General features: G+C 38.4%; 1 protein-coding gene across 2 annotated transcripts in view; it reads right to left on the minus strand.

The window, feature by feature from the left end:
- FBXL13 (F-box and leucine rich repeat protein 13) overlaps nucleotides 1–12,010 on the minus strand; it is a 251,845-nt gene that overhangs the window by 15,150 nt on the left and 224,685 nt on the right. The window contains exon 19 of one of the 2 annotated variants that reach the window (XM_082691861.1): nucleotides 5,112–5,246. The exons of the other annotated variant lie outside the window; for it this stretch is intronic. Coding sequence (XP_082547987.1) covers nucleotides 5,112–5,246 — 135 coding nt within the window. The remainder of the gene's footprint in view (nucleotides 1–5,111; nucleotides 5,247–12,010) is intronic. 2 annotated transcript variants of the gene reach the window in all.

A 12,010-nucleotide genomic window follows, 5' to 3' on the forward strand; every position in this document is an offset into this window, starting at 1 on the left:
AGGTCATAATAATTACTGAGGTAATAATAATTACCCTAATTATTATTAGGGTAATACCCTAATACCTAGGAGGTATTAGGTATACCTCCTAGGTATTTAGGTGGTATACCTAATTACCTCCCAAAGCCTTACCTCCCAGGACTATCACACTGAGAATGAGAGTTTCAATGTATGAATGGGTGGGAGGCAAAAATTCAGTCCATAGCAAACAGAATCAAAATTCGCGCCAGCTTGTCACGTGATGAGCCTGTAACTCACGTTAGTGATTTACCTGTTCCCAGAACCGAAAAACTATGGTTCAGGTGGCACCAACAGACTTTGTGATCTTGCTGTTGTTTTCGTTTTAGAGTTCTCTACTTTGGATGGGTAACTTCATTAAAACGTCCTTAGTAATACCTGTCACACCAGTATGAGCAACTTATGAAATGCTGCCATGATGGGATTTGGCTTTACACTCAAATCCACTCTGAGGCATCATCGTTTTAGAAACACAGGTTTAATAACATAGCGTGTTACAAAGCTATAAAAAATAGATATCCCCTGAAGTTATCCTGCAGACAAGGTCAGATTACTCTGAGAAGGAATCTGAACCTCTCTGATGATTTGTGTGGAGAGTCTGGAAGCCGGTGAGTAGGTGAGACAGATGTTTGCAGGCAGGGGAAGAAAGAGCAGATTCCACAGAGACTACATGAATCTTACTCTGAGGAGTTCTGCTGAGGGCTCCAACATCTTGAGAGGTTGCTCAGAGGCTCTGCAGAGATAATTCCACTCCACTTCTTAGATTATTTTACTTACTCAGGGTCTAGCTTTTGAATTCATAGCTAAACTGAGACTTGCTGTAGAATCAAAGAGATCACTTTCCTCAAAGGAATTTTTTTCCAACTGGTTTTAATTTCTCATTTTAAATGTTTGAACATTCTAAAAAACATGCCATGAGGCTTGGCTCTTGTTTTTAATATAAAGCTGAGAGAATTATGCATAAAATCCTTCAGTTTGAAATGTAAACTTTCTAAGTTTGGAAAAATAGATGTTGTCATTGTCTAAGCATGGCCTGTTTTCAGAACATGCTCAGGACCAAGGTTTAACACTGTGCCTGATTCTCATAAAAAGGCCTTCAGACATTCCTGCCATGCTATGTTGGTCTCTAAGGATCTGGTATCATTGAAAAGACATAGAAAAAAAGCCCTCAGAATTGTGGAGAAAAAGAAAGATAGTGAGAGGATAGAAAAGTCCAGACAGGTAGAGTTCAGGGAGCTAGGTTTTATTGATTCTGAAGGAGTGAAAAAGGAGCCTGACGTTTCCCACAGATCAGAAGCGCAAGATGTTCAATGACTGAACTGATATTGTTGGGCCTTGGAACTCGAACTGGAGGTGACTGGCTAAATTCTTAACTCCCAGATACAAGGTCCTAATAGTCCTACTGAGCAGAGAGTGTTATTCCCATTTTAGTGCTAGGTAAGGTGGGGTCATAATATACGTACTGAACTTGGAGGTGAGCTGGTTTCAAGGAAGAGCTGGCCTTCCAGGAGATGGATAAGGTGACCATTCGAGATTGACTCCTCGGCTTTTGAGAGACCTAGCCTAGGATGATGAACCAGACACCAGCGTCTTTTGTGGCTCATCAAAACCAAAGTAGGTGAAAATATAATACTATGTGTCAACTATATTGGAATTTAAAGTAAAATAAGATTTAATTTTTAAAAAGCAATGTAGGTAAAATATGTTAAACTGGACCCACAGCCTTATGATTTTTCCCCATGAGGACTATTCCAATGGCTTCATATATGGTCACCACATCTTCTGAGTCAGGATACATACTTGACTCACAGAGATAGTAAAGTTAAACCCTTCTTCTCTCTTACATTGAGGTTCTGGAATAATCTATTCCCCTTCCATTTTTTTATCCTGGATCTTTGATATAAATCATTATTCATTTGATAATATCTTATTTGTGTAACATCCTCCTTAGTTTCTAGGCTGCAAGACAGTTTATAGAAGGAGCTTCTCATTACCAAAAAGCAAGAAACAAAACAAAACACCCAAAATCAAACAAAAAATCCTCTGCCCCAAGTCACTGGAGTCCTTATTTCTCTCATTCTCCTACTTTTCCCCCTAATTAGTAGAGCCACTAAAAAGCCCATTCCGCATCTGTGCCTGCTTTATGGCCAGGGTAATTCCCAGGCAACCATGTGCTGTCCATGTGTTTACATGTGTGCAGTGAAAACAAGAACTCTGTAGAGGGTCTACGGTCAGCACTAAGTGTACTTATTTCTTTGACCCACTTCTAGAACCAGATGATGCAGACCAGAAAGACACTTGGTTTCTCTAGTTCTTTTTTTTTTTTTTTTTAAGATTTTATTTATTTATTTGACAGAGAGAGAAAGAGCACAAGCATGTGAGGGAAGGCAGGCAGAGGGAGAGGAGCCTGAGATCATGACCTGAGCTGAAGGCAGACACTGAACCGACTGAGCCCCACAGGTGCCCCAGGTTTCCCTAGTTCTAAACAAGTGCATTATTAAACAAAAATTTTGCTGTGAACTTTCTAGATTAATTTGGTCACAAATAACTATGGATTAGGAGGTTCTAGCTTCACTCTCTTCACCCACTCACTGCACTAAACTGAACAGCGGAGAAGCTGAAGTTTCAGACAAGCTAGACTGTAGGCCATCTTGAGAGTCTGATGCTTTACTAAAAAGAAGCCCATCAGTGTGCACAACAGAAGACAACACGGTTGTTCATGATCTAGTAATTTCTGAGGATATTTTAAAGATTTTTTCATTTTCTTCCCTCTGCATATTTTTCTTCCTCCAAGTTTTTTCTACTAATTTGTTCTACTTCAGAGGCTTTTCTGTTATGTCTGGTGATCCTTGATTGTCTGCCATTTATCAATAGCAAAAGGGCTAAACACTGATTAGAAGGTCTGAGCACATGATGTAGGTCTTCTCTACCCAAACTCCAATGGTTAGATGGATTATTAGTTGATAAACCCCCAAATGTCAATATTTTTCTGTCTTTCATCCTGTGCTAGTCAGTCTCCAGAAAAGAGGCTTTCAGTCTCCTGCCTGGAGGGAAAGATCTGGCAGCCACATTCTAGGTGCTGTGTTGGAAGAGTACTTGAGCGTCTCTGCATTCAGCATTCGGTCACATAATTCCTATTTTCACTTTTGTACTCAAACTCTCAATTATACATAATATCTCTCCCAGCCCAGCAACCCTCCGTTTTCAGTTTAGTTTAGTTTAGTTCTGTTTTTTAAGATTTATTCATTCATCTGAGAGAGAGAATGGGCACGTGCATGAGTAGGGGGAGGAACAGTGGGAGAGAATCCTCAATCAGACCCCCACTGAGTGCTGAGCCTGATACCTCCACACATAAGATCATGGTGACCTGAGCCAAAACCAAGACTTGGACACTTAATCAACTGAGCCACCCAGGTTCCTCCCAGCAACACTTGGTTTTTACTATCTTTAGAACCAGTAGTAGAGCATTGGGTTCCCCACCACCACCACCACCCAGGACATTTGGCAATATCTGGAGATATTTTTCATTGTCGGTAAGGCGGTGTGGGGGACCAGGTGTTATGGATACATACTGGGGAGAGGGTAAGGATGCTCTTAAACATTCTACAGGGCACCAAATAACCCCCACGATGAATTATCTCATCCAAAATATCAGTAATGCCAGGGTTGAGAAATCTAGGTAATAAATACCCAACCTTCTGGTAAAGGTAGGGAAGGGCAGGGGCCCAGGGGTGTGAAGTAGGGGAGGAAATCCAAGGATCTGTCTGTATTTCTCAAGAACTTTTAACCCAGTCTTCCTCATTTTAGCCACCCTCTTAATCCAGTTCCAGGTGTAAACAGTGCTACCAAATTTGAAGACCATTGTATAAATCAATTCCCCCCCCCCACCTCTCTCTACTGTTGGCTTAGAATTCAAAGCAGTCTCTGGTCTGTTAAATTAGTCGATCTATTTTCAAACGTCAAAAATTTTCTTACTCTAGTCTTCTCTCCTGTTTATCCTATCAACAGGGGCTCCTACCCTTCTTCTACAGTTCTGTAGGGCTTCAAGAGGGAACAAAATTATATGTGTAATCTGGAAAAAAACCTATATGTGTATATTCTATCTGCCATTTAGAGCCAGAATCAGAGATCTCTGTTTCTTGACATGGAAATATGTCCATAGTGTTTTAAGAGAAAAAAAGTAGGCTATTTGGAAAGGGGGTATTCTGGAAAGGGGGTATTTTGGAAATACCAAAGGTATTTTGGAAACGGGGATTCTATTCCAAAAGAAAAAAGGACAAAACATAAATCTTCTATAACTAATCTCTGTGTACATAGAAAAATATTCTAGAAGACTAAATATAATAATGGTTATGTCTGGATGGTAGTATGACAACAGATTTTACTTTCTCCTCTTTGTTTGTATGTGTAGTCCAAATATTTTATAATAAGTATGTATTTATTTCATAAGCAGATGTCAGAAAAATTATCAAGCACTGGAAATAAGACAAAAGATGATTACATGTCTTTTCAGTGTCATACTGGAACATTGTTTAACAGGCCTACCAGAGGAATTTTATAAGGAATTATGCCATACTAATGACTATCAACTAGGGCCAAAACTCAGTGAAGTTACCTGTTGTAACCTGTTACATTTTTGTCCAGGAGAAATGTAAATTATTTCTATCTGGTAGAAACTACAACTTGTAGGTTATGGACTTAGTACCTTAGAGGACATTAACCAATTTTAGATCTACCCAACAATCATATTCCAGCATCCTTTTTCTTCAGTTCCTACAACTACTCGGTTTGATCAAATGCTCTATGAACTTATTTTACCATTTTGCTGGTTCTCTCATTAATGAATTAAATACACCTTTGACACATTTTCATATTTGAGTGAGAATTGTTTTTAACTTTTTGAAAATTCTACTTTGAAACAAATGAAATCATAAAGCTATCTCCAGTTTGGAGAAAGGAAAAAAAAATGTAACGAATACCTCAGGCATAACAAAGTAAACGTGTTCTTTGATATGTTTAACCCCTGCCTACTGCCCTGCCTGGGTTCTTTGTGCTTCAGCTGGACCTGTCTGAGCTCTGACTCCTGCACGTACCTTTGGACAGCCAGCAACGCTGAGAGATGTGAGGCAAATGCAGTAAATGGCCAATGCTTTAATAATCTCATCTGTCAGCTGGGGGCAATAAGAGACATCCAAATGTTCTAAGATCAGTGAGCCCTTGCAGAATGCCTGCAAGAAATTCCAAAGTCAGAGGGTTTTTTTCCTCTTAGTCTTTATTTGTATGTTGTGTATATCTAGAGCTACCTTACCCATAGCAGTTTACTTAGTATGCATTTCAGTCCCTGAAATAGAGATATGTTACATCGTGTTGAGGAAAATAAAAAAGCAATTACATCCATTTTTTTTTTGAACAAAAGACATTCACATACCAGCTTAACAGCTTAGCAATATTCAAATTCCTGTTAATAGAATTTGGTTTTCCTGAATTTAGTGCTAATGAGATTTTACCCAGGTGTTTAATAATTATTAGAGTTATATTAGCCAAATGACTGGAGGAAAAGGAATCTGGAGGGGAGAATTCGATGGGAGACACTCTGGGTCTGGGGTTGTGGTATTAATATAACAGAAAGACCACAGTCTTTGGAATCAGGTAGACCTGAGTTTTAATTTCATTTCCACCACTGATTAGCTCTGAAACTTTAGCAAGTCACGTCATTTTTCTGACCCTCAGTTTCTTCTTTTTTAAATCAGGGAAAATAATATCTACTCTCTAGCATTGTCCTGAAATATGAAAATGTTCACCTGAAGTTTCTAGGGCTAACAAAGGCCTAGAAATGATTGGAACGTCTTCCCTTTACCTTAGTAGTTCTTAAGTTTCATTTTTCAGTTAAAAGCAAGAACTGTGTGAGAAGAATCCATGAAGAAATAACAAGAGTTTACAAGCCAGCAATTATACAAGAACAAAAAGATCCACAAAAGTAAATCTAATAGTAGTTGTAAAAATATCCTAAGTCAAAATGAGTAGGAGTTGGAAACCATGAACAACTCAAGCTATACTAATACTGTACTTATAAAAGTCCCTCCCCCAAATTATAAAAAACTAGAAATTATCAATAGGTGCCCAGTCACTCTAGAGGTTTTGGCTCATTGAGAAGCAGCTCAGATTTTTAGAATACTAAATTGGAGACCTCAGTAAGTGATAGTTGACCATTAATTTTAGTTATAAGTATTAGATTTTAGTAACTAGTGAGTTACTAGTAAGACATTACTTGTTTATATGTAAAAATGGATGTCCATCAGACTATATGTCATTTTCCTCTCAGACCTGAGGGAGAGACCTGGGCTGTTGGATCACTTGATGGCCATCAGGATGACTCCACTGGTAAGACTACCAGTGGGCTTCCCTCCCACTGAGTATGCTAATTTACAGTCTTTTTTTTTTTTTTAGCTCTAAAGAAGACTGGAAAGAACCAGTCAGCCCACTATTTTCTTTTGCAAGTTAGTAAGAGGGAAAATTTCCAGGGGCAATTTAGCACAGGAGGCAAAAGATAGTACTAAAAATTTTTGGTAATTTAACCCTCAATCACTGTCTCTTCCTGACCAACATAACAAACAGCGATTCCTTTTTCCTCTCAGCTCATGTGGAACTTGTCTTTTTCAACGGATTCAGCAGTTACAGTCCTTGACTTATTCCTGTATTGTGGCTAACTAATTTGTATAGAGATCTGTCTTCTCTAGCAACTAAGTGGTGTCAAAAAATGGAGGGGACAGCTTGTCAGTAGATAGTGAGGTCCCTGTCATTGGAGATAACCAAGTATAGAGAGCACACCCAGTGGTGGTACAGAGGGGATTCTGGCTTTGAAGGAATGGAATTATTGGTCTTGAATCTCAGCTTGGAGATTTAACAAGTTTTTCAAAACAAATCCAGGAAGTATCTCAGAGGTATTGTGTGGAACGCTATTAGATTTGTTTGTTTGTTTGTTTGTTTCAGAGGTAGAATTTAGTGATTCATTAGTTGCATATAACACCCATGCTCATTACATCAAGTGCCTTCCTTAATGCCTACCAACACCCAACTATCCTTCCCCCGCCACCTCCCCTCCAGTAATCCTCAGTTTATTTCTTAAGAGTTCTCAATTTTCATCTTATTTTTCCTTCCCTTCCCCTATGTTCATCTGTTTTGTTTCTTAAATTCCACATATGTGTGAAATCATATGGTATTTGTCTTTCTTTGACTACTTATTTCACTTAGCATAATACCCTCTAGTTCCATCCGCGTCATCACAAATGGCAAGATTTCATTCTTCTTGATGGCTGAGTAATATAATTTTCCATTATATATAGAGAGACACACACACATATACACATCATATCTTTTTAATCCATTCATCTGCTAATAGACATCTGGGCTCCTAACATATTTTGGCTATTGTGGTCATTGCTGCTACAAACATTGGGGTGCACATGCCCTTTCAAACTACTACATTTTTATCCTTTGGATAAATACCTAGTGGTGCAATTGCTGGGTTGTAGGGTAGTTATATTATTAACTTCTTGAGGAAACTCCACTTTTGCCTGAATGGCTGTACCAGTTTGCATTCTCACCAACAGTGTAAGAGAGTTGCACTTTCTCCACAACATTACCAACGTCTGTTGTTTCCTGAATTGTTAATTTTTCTGCTATATTTTTATACCTCCTTCACAAGCATCATATTTATAATTCGGTAGGTTCTCGATATATATTAGTTGATTGGTCCACCCTTTGTAAGTGTCTTCAAGAATACAAAGAATTTGGGTGTTTTTTTTTTTTTAAAGAATTCTGTTTTAATAATATAGGAATTCTTAGGTCACAAGGGATAGGATAACATTGTTTTCTGTTTAGAGAATGGACAGAGTCCAAAGAACCAGAGAAAATTTAAAACAAGAAGGAATATTTATGCTAAGAATTATTTATTAAAAGATGAAGTGAGCTTTAAAGAGAGATTCAAGGCGCTTAGTGTCTGAAAACCCTTACAGTTACATGTTACATCTGTCCATGTTTGGACTGCTTGACTCAGTTCTGCTTCAAGTCTTTTTAAAACCTCTGATATTCTTTGAAGTTGAACTTTCTCAGAGGTTTTAAAATTAAAGAATAACTTATAAAAACGTATTAGAAGGTCTATGATACATTCATGGTAGCATTCTCATCCATGGAAAATCTGAGGCATAAAGATTGGTCTCGGGCTTTGTGTTTGGCATAAGTCACTGCAGTAAGTCAGAACTTCTCTTTTCTTTATAATTCATCTTTTCCTTTAGAGACATGTAAGTCATAAGTAACTTAAGTCTGCAGTCATGTTTCACCATAATCAGTCATGAAATCCCATTTCTCCCCTACAGATAAGATTATTTTATGCTTTTCTGGCTCAGTGATGCAGATTCTGACATATATTAGTGCTGTTGATTTTCTTGTCTTGGAACATGTCAGACTAAACTTCTTCCCAGACAAAAACTTTTGTAACGAAGATGGGGAGAAAACAGACATTATCAGGTTTGGCTCCCAACCCACATATCAACAAGTTTTGCTGTGGGTTAATAATTTTGAAGTAAATTTCCATGTCTTAGTGAGTTAAATCATTTTTTTTTTCTGTATGTCCTGAGCTGAGTCACAGTGTGGGAAGGCTGAATGACCACATTCCTAAATTGGGTATGTAGAGGAGACCCAAGTCTCACTGACATTTACTGACTATCACAAAGATGTGCTTCTGCCAAAATCCTGATTTAAGCCCCCTCAACAGGTGGCACTCTCAGCCCCAAAAAACTCCCCTTGTGGTGCATACCCTTCTTTTGACTAGTTACCTCATTAGGTTCTGATTCATTCTACCACTAAGTTTTGTGGGTTGTTTTTTTTTTTTTTTCTATTGATAATTTTGGGAAAATCTTTTACTGTCCAGAACCATTTTCTATGAAGACTGGTTTTGGCTGTTTCAAAGGCTAAAATACAACTTCCACAATTTTAAGTTATAAACTGGATTCAAAGCTAGTTTCTTGGGCATCATATATCCCATTGAAGATAGCCTTGGTACCACTAGACATCAGAGTAGGTGGGTGTAACAATGGCCTGGGTACACTGAGCTGGGGAATCCAGGCATTGCCACCAAAACTAAACCCTGTAAAGCCCCACCTCCTAGTGAGATGCCTCTCCTATTCTCACCCTCCCTGCGGGGGAAACCAAACTGCTCAAGACTTAGCTAAGGCATACTTCTTTTAAATATGGAGGAGATTCAAAAAGGGTAAAGTGCAAAGCCCCAAACAGGCATTTCCAAAGATACTTTCATGATGCAATTTTTTACCTAATTACATGGTGATTTGGGAGATAAGCTTTAGCTTCAAGCCAGCTCAAATATGGCTTACTCCACAAACTTTTCCCCGGTTCCTTCCTCTGGAGGAAATGCCTCTTCCAAATCCCTATAGCATTTAATGTTTTTGTCTTTCCCACTTCACACTTGTATTACAGCTATTTATATCACTCTTTTATCTTCTGCATTGACTATAGCTTCTTGAGGGTGGAATCCATGTCTGATTTATTTTTGCGGCCTCAACATCTAGATGCAGAAGAGGTTCAAGATGAGGAAATGTCCAAAGAAAATGCCTCTTAGCATAGGAGTGAGGAAAACGAGCTCCCATAGATTGCTGTCAGGATGCTAGGTCTAGTCCTTCCTCACACCCTGTTTAATACCTGCAGTTAAGAAGATGGTTAAGAGCACAGAGTCTGGAGCCCACCAGCCCAAGTTCATATCCTGCCATTTGGAAGTTCTGTGTCTCTGGATAAATTACCCACTCTCTCAATTCCTCGGTGATCTCATTTGCAACAGGGGAATAACATGGTACCTTAATATGGCACCTATTTCAGAGGGTTGTTGGGAGGATAAAGTGAGTTAATATAAACAAAGCAACTAGAGAGTAGCTGGCACAGAGTAAGCAGCCAGTAAATAATAGCCAGTACCATTGTTTGTATTCTGCTTCTCTTGCACTCTTCTGTGGTATGGTATGATTGCCAGATTTTTTAAATGATACATATCATAGTAAAAATATTTTAAAATACACTTTCAATAAATGCATTAATATACTTACAAATTATATAGACATATAATTATTCAAATATATATTATTTTATATTTAAAAACAAATATATATTATCTTACAAATGTATAGTATATGGATCTTATATATGGTATATTATATCATATAAAAATAAAATAAGATGAAAATAAATCTGAATAGGAGTTCTAATATATTCTTGTCACACTGAAATAGATCGTCTTGTTCATTTCCCTACATAAATATTTTCTCTGGAGACACCTACTCAGAAGTGCACCTTTGGTTGTCAGTAGACCTTGATGATTTACTAGCTGCATAGACCCTGGGCATTTGGTAAAAACAAGGGAATTACTTTTTTATGTAAAATGCAACAAGTACAAAAAGAGAGATCAAATGTGGGGAAATTAAAGAACAGAAAGGGTAAGCAGTCACAGAGGATGTATATTAGAAAGACGACCTAGAAAAGAATAAAACACATTTATCTTTGAATTAGAATATGAAAAATTCCAGAACAGTTTCAGGTGTTAGACTTTATCTCTAAAATAAAAATAAGCCAGGACTAGACTAACCAAAAGTCAATCAGGTATTTCTCTTATGGCCTTTAGGAGAACCTACACTTTCTCCATTTTTCTAAGATAAGTAAAATAAAATGGGTGCCCAGGGGCGCTCCTCTAGGGGCTTCTCTGGGACAGGAAAGCCTGAGAAAAATTACTTAAGTTACAATAATCCGCCTGAAAGTGTTGATAGGTTCCTCTTGCACAGCCAGCCACTCCACTTGTTCTCTTTCTCATTCTTTCCCAAGAAAATGGCAACTCAGAACCTTTACTCCAAGGACAAAGTCATGCTGTCCTCCTGTGAACTCTTCCACTTAAAGATCTCATGGAAATAATGAGTTCAGGAGCCATCAGTGCTACTTTGATCTCCCACTTGGGGGCATAATGGAATAAGAAATGATGTAATCAAGGGAGGTTACTCCTTTGTAAGAAAACTCAGTGGGCCTGAAGTTGTGTCTGTGACCTCGAGAAAGTTAGTCAACCTCAAGTTTCCTCACCTATAAGAGAATGAAAATAACTCTTAACCTATCTCACAGGCTTATTGGAAGATGGAAAGAAATTGTGGACTCCCAGAGCACTTGACGGTCAGGTCAGGTTGGCTTTTGTCTCTCAGCAGACGAACTGAAAAGGCCTGGAATAATCTTGTCTGCCATTTACGACCTGAGAACACAACCTCACCATCTTCCACATGTTGAAGGCTTTGGGATGAGGAGATACCATATGCAAAATTTAACTGGAAGTTAATAGGGTAATTAGAAGTCATAGAAAATCATAGCTCCTGTGAGATGATGTGCCACAGGTACTCAGCTCATGTCAGGTGAGGCATGATAAGCAAAGCCCAGGTACACTGCATGACAGAAAGATCAAAACAGACTGGCCACTTAGATTTAAGAAGCAAAAGGAGCATAAACTACTCTTGTGGGAAAGTGGGATTTGATGTTTATTTTTCCTGTCTTTTTGTTTGCCTTTAGACAATCTGACAGGTTTTATTTAACTTTTGGCAAGTTTCATCTTTCACAGGATAAAATAATATTCCAGGGGCAGCTTAAAGGTTGGGAGGGGCCTCCAAAGGATTATCTTCCTTTTGACACATTCTCTTATAGTTCTTCTCTGTGGAAGCTCAACATGAAAACAACAGATGTATGCATTCACTTAGCAAGTCTATCTGCTTCATTTGTCCAAAAATAGTTCTCCCCAGTGGGAATGGGCAAGAAGCCAGGGCTGGTGTTGGGTGTTCTCAGTTTCAGCTATTTATCAGCCAAGGAAACATGGCACCCATGTCTCTAGGACCCCTTGGAACCTTACAGACTGTGGGAAAATGACAAGCTGTCAAATCCCACATCCTTTAAGTCTGGCAAATTT

The sequence above is a fragment of the Mustela nivalis genome (genome assembly GCF_964662115.1).
Source record: "Mustela nivalis genome assembly, chromosome: 12".
Lineage (NCBI taxonomy): Eukaryota > Metazoa > Chordata > Mammalia > Carnivora > Mustelidae > Mustela > Mustela nivalis.